Raw genomic sequence first — 18,964 nt, 5'->3', positions numbered from 1 at the left:
TGAATAGCTGATTATTTAGAAAATGTTTTATATAGCTAGTGTACTCAGCGAGATGAAAGACAATGACAGTGCACTTCTAATTTAGATTATTTTTTCTGTAGTGCCCAATCTTGCTTGCAATGTATCAAACATTGGAGGGGTGGGGGGGCAGGTGTTGTGGGGTCAGAACGTCATTAAAAACTACAACTGTTTTTCTGTTTTTGAAAAAGATGTTGCTTTTTGATAATGTTTTATGCTTCTAATGAAGACGAAAGCATAAATTAAGATAACATTAGAGTGCATTAAGTGCATGTCCAACTAAGTTCTAGCGGTGGCTGGGTTTTTGCAAAGGATAAGTGTTCATAACTTCATAACTATTTACACCTGTGAGAATCCCTGCAATATTCTCTAACAGAATTGATTTAAATTTCCTCTGAAATGTTTACTGCTACCATCATGCTGGTTTTTGGAAACATATTTACGTCTTGTGTAGAAGGATCCTGTATTGCACAGGTTCCCAAAATGGTGGGTGTGCCCCTTGGGGAGGGGGGGATGATGGGAAAAGGCAAAGTGCATGGTTAATTGGGGCAGGGGGGGCGGTTGGTTTAGGGAAACTTTGGGAACCAATGCTAATTTCTTAGAAGGAAAACAAGGGAGCACTATTGAAAATCTGTAAATTTCACTCAGTTTGCTGTTTTGCAATTTGTTGAGAGATTTTGATGATCATTTTAACACTTTTTGTGTATATTTTATCAAAATATCCCTGGTTTATATTTGGAGATATTTAGATCCAGAGTTTTATCTTGTGTAGAGGGATCTGCCTACATTGTGACGGATGCTGTTCTGTTTGCTCTTTTGTCCCACTGTATTAGATTCTGACCGACAAGAAGGGCCTGAGCGCCCAATCAGTGAGAGCCAAGCCGACTCTGATGACCACACTCACTCCCAGAGCCTTGGCCACTCTGACACTGGCTCTCCCGAAGATGAGGCAGAGGTACACTCTGTCTAGTCAATCAGACTTTATTTCTGTACAGTATTATTCACACCATTTTAAAATGGCTTTGAATTACTCAAGGTAATTTATTTACAGCATCCAACTACAGTTGAATCTCAAGGACATGAACATGTCAGGGGTGGATCTATTCATTAAAATCACATGAATAAATTCTGTGCTTACAATGGGGAGTCTGTTGAGTTCACTGCACATAAGTCTGAGATAACTCTATCAAGTTATAGAGCTTATGAGCTGGCTCAACAGCTCACAAGCTCTGTGAATTTGGGGAGTCAGGTATCTTTAGACAGCCAGGTCTAATGTGCTTATCAGCACTCTCTGAGTTGCAGCACTTGTCCCAACAACAACATTTATCATGTATGAATTTCCTTGTACTGGCAAAATCTACTGTTAAGCCAATTGGCTAGCTACAAAAATTGGCTAGCTAACTAGTTGGCTACCACTTTCAGCTCATTATACACACCAAAGCAGCTTTAAATGTCATTAAGGACATTTGCTAGATTGTATTTATTTGGGGACACATGCAGCTAGTTTGCTAAACTGCATTCATGTCAAACATTTGATTAGTTTATGCATGCAGTAATTTCCCTATTGCTTATTTCAGATGAAATGGTTAGCTAGCAGAGCTGTACAATCTGCTGACAAGATTTGTGTGCACAGTTTTCAGTGTTTTGCATGCAGAACATTTATTTAAAAAATAGGAACATGTAATTTCAATTTTCAGTGAGCTGAGATTTCTCAAATTGTGGGTAAAAGGGGGATGAAAGGGGATAAATTAAAGTCTGATTTTCAGGAAACTATGAAAGATAAGAAAGAAAAGGATGAATCACAGACAAGTCTGTTGGAATCAGAAAACCAGCAGAGAGACACAACACCTGCTGAGCACATCACACCTGACACACCAGCCCCAGGTACACAGGAACTGGTTTTAAAATGATATTCAAATAATTTCAGTTTTGATAAAATTTTGACTTGGGGTGGATGATGTGGGTTGGGGACACTTTGTTGTGCCTCTTATACCAGGGAGTGTGACTGTGGTCTGTCTCTGAACATCTCTGGTGCAGATTCTGAGTATCAGGAGGAGACCACAGACAACAGATCCAGTCTGGGCCCAGAACCAGCACCAGAGAACACATCCTCATGCCTGGCCCAGTCCCAGCCCTCCTCTGCAGGCCCAACTAAGTCAGATGCAAAAAGTGGTTTGGCGGATACTGACACCATGGATGAGGCTTTGAGTAAAGACACCAAAGACACTGTGCGTACTGCACAGGAGGAGGAGGTGAGAGTTCTTACACAAACCCCAGAGCAGGGACCAAACTCTAGTCCTGGAGGGAGGCAGTGTGATCTTTCCAGCCAATTAGAGACTTAAATTAAGCACTTTAGCGTTGAAACACTCCAAAACCAGGAAATACTGCAACCCTCTGAGATCTGGGTTTGAGATTGCTGCTTTAAAGCCACATACAGAGACTCACATTCAGACACACCCAGAACACTGTCTCAAAAGCATGTGATTGATCCGCTCAGGTGACTGACAGGTACCAACTGCATTACTGAGTTCAGTAGCACTTGCCAAAGACACTGAAACCAGACAAATTAAACTCTGTCTAATTTATTTATTCATTATTAGGGGCCTCTTTTATGAAATATTTTTATCCACATATTTTGTTATAGATTCCACATACAGTGAAGTTCTGAAAATGTAAGTTTGTATTCACATTAATAATTAGGTCAACGTATTAAAATATTGTGTCAAACCAAAACCAACATCAGACGTGCAAAATTCGAGTACACTGCCTTTGATGTTTTTTCACTGTAGGAAACTGAACACTCAAAGGAGAGTGTGAGTGTGTCTAAAGGTGAGATCGTCAGTAAAGGTGAGGACCCCATGAAGAGATCCCTGGATGACTGTGTTTAATACCTGTGTGTTTTTGGCTTATAATCAAACCACTTGGGAAAACCAAGTTGCTGCTGGTGGGCCAGCAGGGGGCACTCTTCCTTCTGGACTAAACAGAAATCCAGTACCTCTGCACAGTGATGGGGGCACAGTGTGGGAGAAGGGGTCTTTGTTCTGGCCAAATTCCCACAAAAAAAATAGACTCCCTACATCTGACCACCTAATCATCCCCTATATCTGATTGGCTGAACAATACCTTACATTTACCAACCACCAGGTTGCCACAGTAAAAGAGAATTGAATTTTGGTGACCTACCTGATGAAGGTCAGGGTCTAGTGCTGTTGTAGTAGTACCTATTGAGTCCACAATAAACTTAATGAAAGAGTGTATTTTCTGTTACCCTTTATTAAATTCAGCCTGGCGTGATAAAATATGGAATGAAAATGTTTTTAGTGTGTAAAATAAACTGTTAAAGCACCTTTCTACTGTATTGGCCTGGAAGCAAATCCTGACCATGCCTGTGCTATCGGAGGCCGGTAGCCCCACAGGTGCATTAATGTCCGTAGTGTCACTCAGAGTTAGGGAAGATGGATCAGTAGTGCTTTTCCGTGTTCCAGTGTCTGGTAGGAATTTTGTAACAAAAATGAAGGTGTTGAAAATAAAGATAACAAACAGGAGCTCTATTTGATGTTTTAATAAAACAACCAGTCAGGAAGAAGTACAAGTACAGTCTTCCAAGATATAAAGTTCAATACATGAGTTTATGTAGTTTTCAGAGACAAAGAATTGTTGTTCCAGCCTATTAGATTCATTCAATCACCATATTCAGAAATTCCATTTGTGGCCAATCACGGGCTAGGATCAGGGAGTCCATACCAACGCTAACCATGTGGGCCTCCTCCAATTGACATATCCTTGGACCCCCTAATGCACTTAATTTATACTGCTGCTGGGGTCTACCTCCACTTGCAGATACATTGTATGGGGTGAAAAAGCGTGCACTTAGATATATTAGCTGCTAAAAGTAAACATTCAGCACTTGGTAACTTGAGAAATATATTTCACTATCAGGTCAATATAACATTTTATATTATTGCTTATACAATGCTTTATCTGCGTAAACCTTTCAATCATAACCCAGAAATATGTATTTGTTGTCTTGTGATTTTCTATATTTTAGAGTTACAAATAAATGAATAAAACCTTACATAAATATCCTGTTTAACAGCTAAGAGATCCTTTCCTCTCTGTTCTCTCAAATAGAGCCATGTGCCCCTGGGAGGGTGGTAGCCACTGATGTGAAGAGCAGGTCAGTGAGACTGTGCTGGGAAAGACACATGGAGGGAATTTCTCATGAGACCCATATCACCTACGGCTCTGAGGGAGAAGAGCCCAGATTACAGATATGTGCACCCAACACCACCACAGCTGTCCTTACTGATCTGAGACCTGGGATGACATATACTTTCAACCTCACTGCCATCCTTCCAAATGGCATCTGCAGCAAGACCAGCACAACATCCATACAAACAAGTCAGTGACAAAAAATGTATTCATTTGAGGATGCATATTTAATATTTATACTTGTCATTTAAAACCTCATAAAAATAGGCTGTATTGTTCAGGTCCTTTTTGTAAGCATTACATTCACAATCTATTATTAGTCATTTTAAATGGATTGTGTGTTACTGTACAGAAATGTAGTAATGCAATTTCTTCCCACAATGACAGGAACTAGTCTGGATGAGCTGGTGTGTGACTTGGGACTGGAAGACCACCTGAAGAACAAGCTGACTCTGAGCAAGGTGCTGGAGATTGATGGAGAGACTTTAACTGATGAAAGCATCCAGACTCTGAAATTTCTGCCGTGGGGTTTCCTGAGGAGGTTGATGACGATGAATATAAATGCAAGGGGTGTGAGGTGCGCCTCAAAACAGCACATGCCTTCCCAGACCCTGGGCAGCTTACTGGACGCTGCATGCAATCCACAGGGCCCCAGCAATGTAGTCAACCCCCTGGACCTCATAACTGCTGTGTTTCTCTGCTCAGATGGCTTTCTCCAGCAGGAGATGGTTTTGAAAATGTCCATGTGCCAGTACTCTGTGCCTCTGCTGCTTCCTAAGTGTGATACACAGCAGTGCACGTTAATGCTCTGGGCCATGAGGGATATTGTGAAAGCGTTCAAGCCGCATTCTTTGACAGACCAAAGTGGGTTTGTAGAGGAGAGCATTGTTCTCTCTGAACTCCCCATGGTCTCTTTTGTGAGGCTAGGAAACAGCAGTTTGTCCAAGTCTCACATTCTAAATCAAGTTCTCAGCAACTCTCAGCAGTACCAGAACACCTTTGTTCACAGAAACATGGAGTGCGGTAACACCCCAAGGAGGATTTCCAATGGGCTGGTGGAGATCAGCTGGTATCTGCCCAGTGGAAACAGAAACATCTTCTCTGAGCCACTGGCTATAGCTAACCTTCGTGGGGACCTCAGTGACTTTGAAACTCAGTACGCTTTCCTCTGCCGCACCTCTGCTGCCATATTTGTGTTTTGTGATGATTTTGGGTTTGATTATAAAATTCTGGACTCCCGTCACATTCAGGCTCATTGGTTCTTGATCACCAATTTACAGGGCAAGAGCTGCAATGAGGATGACTTCAAGAGATGTACTTCTGAGTTAAAGCTAAAACCAAGTAACATAATCATAAAGGGTTTGCAGATGAACGATGCAGAATTTGTGAATAAATTGTGTTCAACTATGACTGACATTTTAAAGGGAAACAAGATCAAAAAGAGCATTGAACAGATGTCTGCTGTTGCCCATGAGCTTGGAATCCTGGTTGATGAAGAAAATAACTGCTGTAAGAATGGAAAGCGGGAAGCTGATAAAATGACAGGAAGAATACATGATATACCAAGCTTCAAGGAGAAAGAGCTGCCCTTGCAAGGGACTGCATGGAAACAGCTGGCCAAACTGGAGAAGGAAGAGTGCAGGATGAAAAATGCAGGGGAGAAAAATATAGAAGCTTACAGGAATGAGCTTGCAGAACAGAAGCAGGAGCTCAGAGCACAGCAGAGGGCTCACAACATCTCAGAGTCTATGGCCCATTTCATCTCTGCAATATCCAATTCCACAGAGGAGCGCAAGTATTTTCTCAAGTGGCTGAGGATCAACCTGGACAACCTGTCACGCAAAACCCTTTCACTTCTTCGGATGCAGTACAAGGAACTGTGTCAGAATTCTCAGAAAAACAAGGAGCGCATTGCAGAGTTGGACAAGAAAATCTCCAAGTGCTCCTTGGGGGCGGAGCACTTCCTGCGGGAAATGGGTCAGCTGTACGAATCAGCCTGCTCACTCCCCGATGGCCCCACCCCTGAAATTCAGTGCCTGCCACGTCTGGCTGCTGAGCTGCTACAGGAAGGCTTTCCTCTGGAGCTGGTGGATGGAGATACATCCAACATTCCTCTGCAGTGGGTGACACAGATTCTGCAGGAACTCCATCAACTAACACAGTGTAAAGGAAACATCCGGGTGGTCACTATACTGGGGGTGCAGAGCACTGGGAAGTCCACCCTCCTGAACACCATGTTCGGGATCCAGTTTGCCGTCAGTAGTGGCAGGTGCACAAAAGGGGCCTTCATGCTCTTCATCAAAGTAAAAGAGGATTTTAAAGAGAAGCTTGGGTGTGATTACATTGTGGTTCTTGACACTGAAGGTCTGAAGTCACCAGATTTGGCCCAGTTGGATGACAGTTATGTGCATGATAATGAACTAGCCACTGTGGTGGTGGGGCTGAGTGACATCACAGTCATCAACATCGCCATGGAGAACTGCACAGATATGAAGGACATCCTGCAGATTGTGGTGCACGCCTTCCTGCGTATGAAAGAAGTTGGGAGAAAACCCTGCTGTCAGTTTGTGCACCAGAATGTAGCAGATATCTCTGCCCAGGACAAGAACCTGAGGAGTAGGAAGCTTCTGCTGGAACAGCTGAATGAGATGACCCAAGTAGCAGCTAAGATGGAAAAGAAGTTAAACATCCAAAATTTTACTGATGTCATGGAGTTTCATCCAGAGAGAAACACCTGGTACATCCCTGGGCTCTGGCATGGTAGCCCTCCCATGGCACCTGTGAATCCTGACTACAGTGATTCTGTGAATCTGTTCAAGAGGAGTGTGATTGAGCATTTTAAGGAACACAAATCATCTGGAAAGAGCTCACCACACACATTCAGTGAGTTCCTTGAATGGACCAGTAGTTTGTGGAAAGCAATAAAGTATGAGAACTTCATCTTCAGTTTCCGCAACAGCATTGTGGCTGATGCTTATACTCAGATTTGCACTGAGTTCAACACATGGGAGTGGGCCTTCAGGAAGAGCATGTACATCTGGTTAAGCCAAGCTGAGGCAAAGGTGTTGAACTTTAGTTCTGTGGCAGCACAGACTCGGCAATTCTACAATGCAAATGACTTACTTATCACCCTGAAATGTGAGGCCTCCCTAGAACTCATTAAAGGGGAAAAGCTCATTTTGGACAATCTCACAGAATTCTACAAGAGGTCTGACGGACACATTCACTTAGTAGAGAAGTACAAGGCAGACTTCATCAACACAGTCAAAGCCATCCGGATGGAGACAGAGAACTCTGTAAATAACAAGCTTGATGCAGCTGTGGCGATTAGAAGGGGTATGATCAGGTTAGAGGAAATCAAGAAAAATCACACAGCTGTAATGGAGGCAAAGGTGCTGGACCTGGTTGAGAAATGCAGGAAAAGTAAAGATCTGTCAGATCAAGAGCTGGAGACTGAATTTGGGAAAATGTGGAAAGAGACCGTGGCAGAATTGCAGTTCTTTGGCCTGGAGAAACAAGACATTGTCCAAGACGTCTACCACCAGCTGCGTGTTCACTTAGGCAGAGAAGGCAGTTCAGTACATGAAATGCTCTCCAAAGTGGACGACTTGTCTAAATGTGGAATGGAGCCATTCAAAGTGAAGAGTAAAGGAATATTTAAAAAGATATTGGGCAAAATGTTTGAGGATGAGGAGAATATAAAAGCACAAAAGATGGCTGATCACATCATCAGGTGCAGCAGGCATTTTGTGGATGAGAAAGTGAGAACAAGGTGTGATTACCATAAAACATACATGATTGACTTGTTTCATATGATAGATGAAAACCTGGACAGGCACAGGTGTCTGGAAACAAGTGCTGAGTTTCATGCCATATTGAAGATCCACATTTGTGGACATGCAGCACGGGAGTTTCAAAAAATGCATTTGGATTTTATCCATACAAATGATCCCTGTCACTGTCTGGAGCAGTTCAAGGAACAGTACTGCACTGACTTTAAGGACCTGTTCAATAAAAGAGACCAGTGTCAGAAGAAAGCAGAGGAGTTCGCCAAGAACTGTCTTGCACCTGCAATGAAGGAATACATCACCAAGTCTCTGGGCCCTGACCTTGTGGATGAAGTGTTGACAGGGAAGAACTCCGTTTATTTCAGCACTCAATCCTTCTTCCAGTTCTTAATCCTCTGGCGGCTGCTTTCAAATGATTCCTTTAGGCAATTTATGGATTACATAGACAATTATGAGACCTTTGTGGAGGACTGGATATTCGATCAGGTGGTACAGCAGGTCTCAGAGGACGACAGCCTCAGGAAAATTGAGATTAAGCACCTGAAGGTGATGATTAAACGATTAAAGAAAGCCATTGAGAAAGCAGAGATGAAGGCCAAGGAAATAGTGACAGAAAAGGGTGAAGCGGACCAGAACATTCAGCAGTTCATTCAGGATATCTGTAGTGACCTACAGGAGCTTGCCATCCCCGAAGACCCCCTCAGAGCCATCCTGACCTTAAACACTGCCAAGCCAGAAGACTTTTCCCAGTGTCTGAAGGTGCTTGTGGATGAAATGGAGTCGTCCTTTACTGCAGAGCCTCAGAGGGGTGAGGATGTGATAACCAGGCTGACCTCACTGCCCTTTCAGCCACAGAAGGTGCTGTGTAACAGGATGATTGGCTGTGGGAGGCAGTGTCCCTTCTGCAAGGCCCCATGTGAAGCAGGCGGAAAGAAGCACACAGTGCACTTTGCTTCTATTCACCGTCCACAGGGGATCGGGAGATTCAGATATGATGACTCCGGTAAATTAATGATTGATATCTGCTCCTCCTGTGTTGCCAGTGAGGGAGTGTTCAGGTTGAGTGAAACAGAGGGGAAATGGCATCTATACAAGGACTATCAGAGCATTTACCCTGACTGGCGCATCCAGCCTAACAGCAGCATCCAGGCCTCAGACTACTGGAAGTACGTCTTCAACAGGCTTAATGGGCAGCTTGCCGACCTATATGAGGCTAAACCTGCAGACATTCCCTCTCTTTGGAGAGATATAACCCAAGACCAAGCCATGAAAAGCCTGGAGGAATCCTTCAAGATGAAAATAGGAGATTAAATTGGTCTTACAACCCATAATTCAGTTGTATTAATATCCAGTAGTCTACACACAAGCACATGGAGAGCCCCAACCAAGTTGAATGGTATGAAATTACTGAAGTTTTTGTACTATACAAATATTCATTAAAAAAGAGCATTCAATTAAATGATCACTGATGTTTGGAAAGAGTGAGAATGTCCAATCACTGATACAGACATTTCTGCAGCCTTCAATGAGTCTTCTCTGGTACTATGATACATAAGTACCACCAGTCAGTCATTATATTCATAAAATCATATACATGCAGTAAAGTGGTATTACCTTTAACATGACCTGTGCAACATTTCTCTATGCACACACTGTCTTTGAATTAACATGGCTGAGCTCTGTTCATTGTTCCATTGATGCGGATGCATAATCAGGGATGGTAAATAGGCTGTGATATTTTGACAGTTTGTTTAATGTTGTGACCATCTCTATATAAAAGAGAATACTTTTTACAAAAATGCAAAATATGTTTTCTATCTAATTATTAATCATTTTATGTCCTTCCTATGATTAAAGTTTTTCATATTAATAAAGCACATAACATTTATGAGTCAGTGGCTACATTGTCAGCTCTGCATCACTGCTTGCTTGGCTGTTTGAAATAATAAATTAAGTGTCTGGATAATCTGGTTACACTATAGTATAACTAGTTCACATGTCTATTATCATAATGAATGTATATTTTCCTTGAATAAAAGCTGGAATAAAAAGTTTTTCTTATCTATTTCTCCATGTGTGAACATTTATTAATAGCATAAATGGCATTATTACATTCAACATAAACATAACATTTCATTTGACCTTGACTAACACCCCCTTATTTTTTTCACTGCCTGAACAACTGGGCTGCCTGAAGACAATGGCAGTATCCTCATTCTACCACCAATACATCCATTTAACATCCCATCATTGCTGCTGACTTTTCCTTCTGTCACAGGTAGCTGAAAATGCACTATTTACACTCGTGTCAAATGTGATTACCTGCACTGGAAAAAACCTCTTCATCTTTATCAATGAAAGGGGCATAAAGATGAAAGCTTTAATTTCTAGTCTTACAATCAACCAGGATTTACATCAGGACTCCTCCACATGGAGTCAGAGACAGGGTGTGCTAGACCAGGGCTCAACACATTATGGGGGCAGGAATGTGAGTCAGCCATTTTAAAAGTGACAAAAAAATTTGAACAAGGCAGAAACCCAGGGTCACACCACACAGTTCCCCCGTGACCCTGAGCAGGAATAAGCGGGTACAGGTAATGGATGGGTGGAACATTGGATGAACTGTTTTCCCATGGGTATGCTTTGCCATCCTTGAGGCTCCATATTGAAAGGTATGCCTTACTTGCTTGCATAATGTTAACTGCTTGTGTGATGTTTTTGTGTATAGTCTGAAATTATTTTTTAAAAGAGGCAGTTAATACTGATCATTAATTAAACATTTGCCACACTTAGTACTTGACACCTACAGTTCCATGATTTATTATTTGAAAGAGCTTTGTGTGCATTTATAAATCAACTTGGCTACCGCACTTTGTGGAAACTTTTTGCAATTAATTATCAGGTTTTGCTTCAAAGAATGATACCATTTAATTAATTAAATAATGCTTTAAGAGCTGAGTGCTTAACGCTTGTTGTTCTGGGCACAGCTCGAGGCATGGGCTGGTTTTACCCTTCACAGATGACAGTTTGTCATCACGTTGACTTTCCCATTATTATGAGCATCAGGCTTGTGCTGGGTGAGGAAGTGACATCACAGTCAGGTGTTTTAGAATGCTTTGGTTGGGGCAGAGGTATGCTGTTGGTTGGCGTGTGGCAGATTTACTGAATTCTCAGTTGTAATAGTGCATATTAAATGTGCTGGTGGTAGATTTATCACATTCTCTGTTGTAATAGTGCATATTAAATGTACTGGGTGGTAGAATTATTGAGATGGCAGGTATGCCATCCCGCCAAGTTACGCCTTGGTGGGGGCATGCCCCATACCTATACAGCACCGAGAGTTTGGCACTTTTCACGGTTCCCCACAGAAATAACCACAACAGCCACAGACACTCAGCCCTTAAAAACATAAAATTCTGTTCATTCTCACCCCATTTCAACAGACAGAACTCATAAACAACTTCACATGTCCACACAATAAAGCCCCAAACTAAGGGGATTTTGCGTTTTCTTCTTCTTATTTTTTTATCCCACTAACAACATGTCTCCCCATTGGACATTTTACCAACACCAGCCAAATCTTCACCTACACGACCCAATCAAAAAACTTGCATACACACGCAAAATACCCATACATTTTTACTCTGTTTAAACAGCTAGTCTGCTGTGGTCTAGTGGGCAAGGTTACAGTCTTGGGAACACGGGGTCATAGGTCCAAGCCCCCCTAAAAACACGTTTCTTTAACCTGCTTTTACCCTCACTAATAATTGTCAACTACTTATCAATTATTTTACTTCTCAATTTTATCTTAATTATTTTGCACCATATCTGCCCGCCGTTCACCAAACGTATACACTGCATTATGACATACCATCTGCGCGTTCAGTTATTAACTGGCTACAATATTGCAAAGCCATATGGATTCAACGGGAGCTCTGTGCTTACTGGCCTGTGTTCTTCTTTAAAACCACAGACAGGTTTGCTAATGATATTTCATGCATTGCATAGCTATGTCATGGTGCTGCACTAACAAAGTCACAGACTGGTAAACCTCGTTTGAACGATTGAATCCCACCTCGCCCTCAGGCAGATCATTTCCTCTTTTACACTAACGTATTCTTACGCTTATATTTGCCTTACCAAAACTCACTCACGGCCACCCATATGCATTTCATGATGGCAAATGTATTGCTTTTATTAAAAAGTTACACCAGTTCACCACTGTGCCATTTCTACTAACTATATTTATTAACTTGTCTACCGTACAAAATCTTCTTATCAGCAAATGCCACGTTTCTACACTCATGTTACCTCGCCCTGTTCTCTATCTAGCCACATACAAACAATTACTACGTATGTACGTTCTGCAACTCCCCATTAAAACATTACATTTAAAATCATGACTCACTCATAATTATAACTACTAATACTGAACATGAAAGAAAGCACATCAGTGCGATATATTTCACGTTACCTGACCTTCCACTTTAATGGCTAATGTTTTCTACCGACTGTTAGGCCTATATATACCATTTGATAAGGAAACTAAGCTCGGTCCTGGTCACTTCATTTACTTCGCACTATAGTCTGTGATCATGTCAACCTTCACTTACATGCCCATTCTGCTAAAAACATATTGTTTTAACTATGCAATTTCATCATTTCACCCTAATTTCTCTCACACTGTTGTTATTTTCTCATATGCAAAGTCTGCTGGGACATATGCGTCTGCTCCTATTCTCCACTATCAAGTTTTGCGGTTCTAGCTTAGCAAAACAGCGAAGAAGATTCCCACCTGCAGATAAGCCTATCAAAATGCCTTATAAACCTTACAAACACTAAAAGTGCATCTCCACGAAATAACAGACGACGGAGCAGGACAGAAGGGTACACAAGTTGCGACCTAGGGAGCTCTAATTCTACGGGCTTGCTGATTCTTTTGTCAATCAAGGCTCGTTGGATGGCCATCAAATCCGTGAGTACATACACTGCCCATATTTCACCTGCGTTAATGATGCGTTTACACTATGCCACCGCACCCTTTGTCACAGCCACTGTTTTACATATATAGCAAACCGAAACTGCTAAACGGCACACGCTCATCAGACTGTACAAATTCACACAAGGATAGCCATAATCCACAACCATTTTTTACAGGGTCACTTCGCATTTCTCACTCTCATAATAAAACGCTTTGCAAAAAGAAATGATATCTCATTAAAAAACACGTTTTCAACGTACAAAAGTTACTCACACATACAAGACATACCCCATCTGTAACTCATTCATTCAGACTGCCAAAATCCACGCCTGCCATTAAAAGTATTGATATCAAAATGACGCCAAGTTACGGTACTACAAACAATATAGCCTATCTTGCCTCACCGAAATGAAATAAGATGTATTCCAAAGCAATGCTACCCAATATTTCCTCAATTCGTTCAAGTCACTTGGCCCTGTGTGTATAAGCATGCAGTACATGGACAGGCCAAACATATGTGTGGATGGATTTCTCACAGTCAAGATTGATTGAATAGGTATGTATATGTCCAATTCGTATTGGTATGTATGTATTTCGCTGCCCAGCCTTTCTGTTGTGTGAATGATTGTATGTGTCTTGGTATAAATGTCTGTTGGTAAATGTGAATGTAACATTCTGCGAGGGAAATGTCCCCATGGGGATAAATAAGTTATCTATGTATGTATGTACAATATGTATTACACTTGCAGTATTTATTGTACGTAGCAAATATACAATCACTTATACATTTACTCAAATTCAGTTCAGAAGCAAGTATAAACATATGTTTTCTGGAGAAATATGCTTCCTGTAGTTACTCACCAGCAGTTTTCTACATGAATTTCAATGTGTTCCATGAGGCAATTCGAAATATTTGACACTTGGATCTGACACAAAGTTTGCATGGCATTGTAAAATGGTAATATTACAAAACACAGGGCCAAGTGACTTGAAAGAGACTTTAATGAGATACCCATATGGCATTGCATTATTGTAGCCGGTTAATAACTGAAAGTGCAGACGGTACGTCATAATGCAGTGTATACGTTCGGTGAACGGTGGGTTGATATGGTGCAAAAGCAATAATTGAGAAGCAGTTGACAATTATTAGTGAGGGTAAAAGCAGGTTAAAGAAACGTGTTCTTAGGGGGGCTTGGACCTATGACCCCGTGTTCCCAAGACTGTAACCTTGCCCACTAGGCCACAGCAGGCTAACTGTTTAAACTGGGAATGTTTCAGAGTAAAAAGGTATGGGTATTTTGCGTGTGTATGCGAGTTTTTGATTGGGTCGTGTAGGTGACGATTTGGCTGGTGTCTGTAAAATGTCCAATGGGGAGACATGTTGTTAGTGGGATAGGCGGCACGAAAAATAAGGAGAAGAAGGAGAAAACGCAAAATCCCCTTGGTTTGGGGCTTTATTGTGTGGACATGTGAAGTTGTTTATGAGTTCTGTCTGTTGAAATAGAGTGAGAATGTACAGAATTTAATGTTTTTAAAGGCTGAGTGTCTGTGACTGTTGTGGTTATTTCTGTGGGGTGCACCGATGATATAAACTAAAAATATATTTTATAGTATACAAAAACTGTCTGAGCCAATTAAAGACAAACAAACAACATAAAGTCCATTTTAAACCCCAGACAGCAACCTATCCTTTTAACCTAACTGCAGCATCATCCTTTTTGCAAAAAAAACTTTGATCTTCGGCTAGTCCGGTGCACATGATTGTTCCTGCGTAATTTGAAGTTAATTCTCCATCAAGTCCAATAGCATCTCAGGTGTATTCATCAGTAAATTAAGAGGGGAAGGGGAATTTCACTCAGCCAACATTGACACTACAAATCAAGTTGCTTCAAATACATTTATTCAATAAACAATGCACCACCATGTTTTATTTACTGTTGTGTACAGCAGGGTTCTGCAGTGAAATGGCCACTACACAGATGAGGCAATGGGCGTAGGGAAATGAGAAAGTGACTGTAAAACTGTCCCTCAAAGACTCACAGCACAAAAAAACTATGCTATAAACTGTTAATACTGCATTCTAATCCTTCTGCCCAGGATCATCGGGAAAAAGAAAAAATATGGAAGCATCACATTGGAGAGAAAGATGCACAGAAGCCAAACTACTCAACGGAAAGTCAGGACCCCATTACAGGTTTGCTTGCCACTGCCTTTCCCATAGGCAGCAATAACGATCACTGGCTCATTAAGCATATTTACTTAAAGGCTTTATTACTTAATTATTATTATATGAATTATTAATTATAGTCATGATTACTAACTATGTCTGGCTGGCTAGCCATTAAAACCGCAGCTAGCTTGTACAGACTGAGGACAATAAGACAATAAGGGGGATGTGAGCAAAAACAAATCATAATAAGCAAAAGGGCTGTTTTGTTAACAAGCGTGAATGTCCTAGTAAAGTCTGTAATTGCTGCACGACGGTTGTCTTTTTCCCAGAATACCCTGGGAGCATTAGAGGTCGGGAGGGCGGGGGTTTATCCAGCCGTGCGGTAATTGGCGTGGATCTCCGGCTTGATGTCACACACCATCTTGAGCAGGTTGCCCAGGACGGCCCCGCGGTTCTGTCGGTAGCTGTCCTGGATCTGTCCCATCTTGTCCCCCGTTTCCTTGTCCACCTCCACTGCAGAGTTACCATGGGAACCCAGGGCCTGAGCAAGGAGAAGACGCTGTCTTTACAATGCCCCCTTATGCATCCCTAATGACCATTCTGAGAGCAGTTTTTAATATGACTTAATTACCCTTTTGTGTCCAGGAACACAAATATGAACCACTATTAAATCAGTTTTAAAATACAATATGTAGTTGTCAGAAACTCAATTCTGGATTTCAGTGTACAATATATATTATATGGCAGCATGTCTTTTTTTTTGTCTTAAATTGCACCGTCCCTTGTAGTGAGACTCACCGCAGCCTCTCTGGTTTTGAATTCCTTCTCCCTCTGCATGCGGTGCTGCTCTATTTCAGCGTGGGCCTCCTCCTTGGCCTGCTTCAGACGGCGGGTCTTACCTGTGCACACGCAAAGGCACACAAACACATGTCCACATAAAAGCACAGGACAGCAGTGGGTCAGCCTCTGCGACAAGCTAAGTATAACACCTGCTGGGGCAACAGAGCTTTTTCATTGGAACTATATTAACACTGGAACAGCACAGAGGGAAATGGCGCGAGGAAAGGAACTGAATTTTAAAATGGAAAAGAGACAGGAGTTGTAGTTTTAAACATTTTGAAGGAGATGCGTGCTGATCTGAGCTGTGGGAAGCCCTGGGACAAGCGTACACAGTGGAGCATTTCGTTACAAATTTGCTCAAAAGACGGAAAACAATAACGGGGGGAGGGGAATACGAGACCGGCGCCGAAGTGCGAATTTCAGCGACTCGATGATCCGAGGCCCGGCCCCGCGCATTGCAGTGGAACGAAAGTGTCATTCCACATCCAGACTCTACTCTGAGTCGGGCTGCATGCGCACAATCCAGCATACAGCGCACGCAAGGGCCGAAAACCGCTAACACTGCGCAATATTCTTTTTCTGACAGAGAGCTATTCGGTCTAAATGTAGAGCCACCATTCCCAGTAACAGATATAGCCTTGCTCTTTGTGTTATTATGTTTATTCTTTTTATTTATCCAAGTGAATGCACTGATTACAGTGAACCGCCACCTTCTATTGTTACTTTACAAAAGCACAATCCAACCCTACTCTACTGCTCCAGGTTTCTTCATCATGCAAAGTGCCTCCAACAAGAACAAATTCATTTGTATTACATACATAATTTTCAAAATCATTGTCCTCCCCATCCCAGCCTTTCAGACCTCAACTGCAAAAACCATCACAGACAAAAAATTTACAGCACATGACCCCCGGCACCATCTGAATCCATTCTTCACACACTATAACCAACTGGTTGCAGAAATCTGTCCCTAATCGGGAAAAGGGCCGGCTTTAGCAGTTTTGTCCCTTCTGCCATTGCGTCACTGAACAAAACAGGCTACCTCATTTATATCATGTTTTTTTTCTGTTGAACCCTTTTAACTACAGAGGTAGATATGAAAATAGCAATGTGTAGCTATGTATGCCTATCTGCATTTATGTGTGTACATATTGTGTTATAATAAGGCATGTACAATGTACCACGGTATTGTGGTAAAAAAAATCCCTACAGACGGACAATAAAATCATCTCGTCTGTTAGCAATGAGAGATTAGAGAGAGCAGTTAGAGATTTCCCAGGGATGCATTATGAACCGCCAATGAGCACACACAAACAGCTAATTAACACAGGCTATTTCATGCTATAGGATAGCTGGCATTACAAATTTCGTTGTTTTAGTGGTAAATGTTCATCTGGCATACAACCTAAATCAGGTAACAGCGAACCGCTGAAAACCACCATTACAGCCCATATCGTGCAAAACAGCCTACTAATTCAGACACACAAATTAAAGGTCCAGAAACACCGACGTGTGAATTTATCATTAGAGGACAATAGCTACAAATAATCTCTATTCGCTATTAATCTGTGTAAATCTGGCTGTGCAGCTGGACTGTTAGTTGGTTGTGGTCCGGTAAAGATGGGAGTCCACAGAGCTGGGCTTCATGGCTGCTAGCTTGTCAATGTAGCAGCTGACCTTGGCTAGCTTGCCAAAATGTAAGAATCGGGTTAAAACTCACGTTTTCGTGCTTCCCCGACCTTCTCTGCAGCCCGTTTTTCTGCCTGTAACAGTTGCTGGATTCCCTGGGACTGGCTGGCCATCTCTCCGCTGAAGTAAACGATGCCGCGCTGCACGAGTCTGGCCGGGAACGCACAGGGTGTTTACTGCGGACGGTCAGCTGATAAACACATCGCGTGACCTCGGCGAGTGTTTGAACCATGAAGGAAACGTCATCGGCAAGCAGTGGCGTGAAAAAGTATTTTCCCCCTTCCTGATTTCCTCAGTTATTTCATATTTGTCACACCGAGTGGTTTCTGGTCTTTAGACACAATGTAATATTAGAGAAAGGAAGCTGAGGAAACACAAAACACATTTCATTCAATATTCTGCGGTTCCAAGACAATCTCTGAAGCATTTGATTGAAGGATCTTGGAATCCCCCCCCAGCGTTGTTACACATTTGGCTGTGCTGAGGTAATTAGGTTAATTATATTTACCCCCATATATACCCTCATCCCACTAGTGCTATGTCCCCAGTACACCACAGTATTTTGACCACAAGTACCCAGACACAAAATATAATTTTTACAACCCAGACCAAAGTAATCAACTGAGAGTTAAAAATATGTAAATGGGGCTACTGGGTAATTAACCCTGATAAGGCACTGTTCTATGGTACGGTGCACCGATGATATGATTGGGTATTTTGGAATTGGGTTAAATAACAAAAATGTATTGGTAAGTGTACAAATATGTACAGGAATATGTATGTATGTATATATGTATACAGTATATGTATGCATAGCTACTTGGGTGGTAATAGGCATGCATACAGGTTGAGTGACGGAAAGCTTCATTAACTCCGTACTGGGTGGAGCTACCATTTGTGGATTTGTCTGGACCAATAAAAAAACTTGAGGGGCTTGGAGAAAACCTGCCTCCCTCAGTTGTGATGAAACCTGGCTATTTTCTCAATCGGTAAACAGAGATTTCACAGCTAAAGACATTAGTCGCCCACATGACAGCCATCCCACACAGGCCCCATACACTTTATATTCCCCAGTGTCCATGGAGTGAGGAAAATGCAGATTCATGTGTTGTATTGGTAGAGGCTTCTAATCTGTGAAGGCAGGCATTTGCAGTACACTTGAGTAAGCACACTACAGATGCATAGCTAAACTTGTTTCCCAAACTTGGGTCACTGCGATTTCTGGCTTGTCCAGATATTTTGCTGCGATTTGCCTTCCTGAAATGA

The 18,964-nt window shown here is 42.0% G+C and overlaps 2 protein-coding genes across 2 annotated transcripts; one reads left to right on the top strand and one right to left on the bottom strand.

The window, feature by feature from the left end:
* The first annotated feature begins 4,223 nt into the window (after positions 1 to 4,223).
* LOC118213021 (up-regulator of cell proliferation-like) lies at positions 4,224 to 10,083 on the top strand. Its single transcript, XM_035391614.1, has 2 exons — positions 4,224 to 4,419; positions 4,618 to 10,083. Exons 1-2 carry the CDS (start codon positions 4,224 to 4,226, stop codon positions 9,327 to 9,329), a joined length of 4,908 nt encoding a protein of 1,635 aa, XP_035247505.1. The 3' UTR covers positions 9,330 to 10,083.
* A 4,794-nt stretch (positions 10,084 to 14,877) lies between these two features.
* Positions 14,878 to 18,029, bottom strand: LOC118212353 (V-type proton ATPase subunit G 1-like). The gene is made up of 3 exons (XM_035390139.1): positions 17,730 to 18,029; positions 15,968 to 16,068; positions 14,878 to 15,710 (listed from the first exon to the last, which is right to left on the bottom strand). The coding sequence occupies exons 1-3, from the start codon at positions 17,809 to 17,811 to the stop codon at positions 15,537 to 15,539; spliced, it is 357 nt and encodes a 118-aa protein (XP_035246030.1). The 5' UTR covers positions 17,812 to 18,029; the 3' UTR covers positions 14,878 to 15,536.
* Between the last annotated feature and the right edge of the window lie 935 nt (positions 18,030 to 18,964).

Source organism: Anguilla anguilla, chromosome 14 (genome assembly GCF_013347855.1).
Source record: "Anguilla anguilla isolate fAngAng1 chromosome 14, fAngAng1.pri, whole genome shotgun sequence".
NCBI classification, from domain to species: domain Eukaryota; kingdom Metazoa; phylum Chordata; class Actinopteri; order Anguilliformes; family Anguillidae; genus Anguilla; species Anguilla anguilla.
Note: the sequence above shows the minus strand (reverse complement) of the source record. Positions and strands in the feature narration are given on the sequence as shown.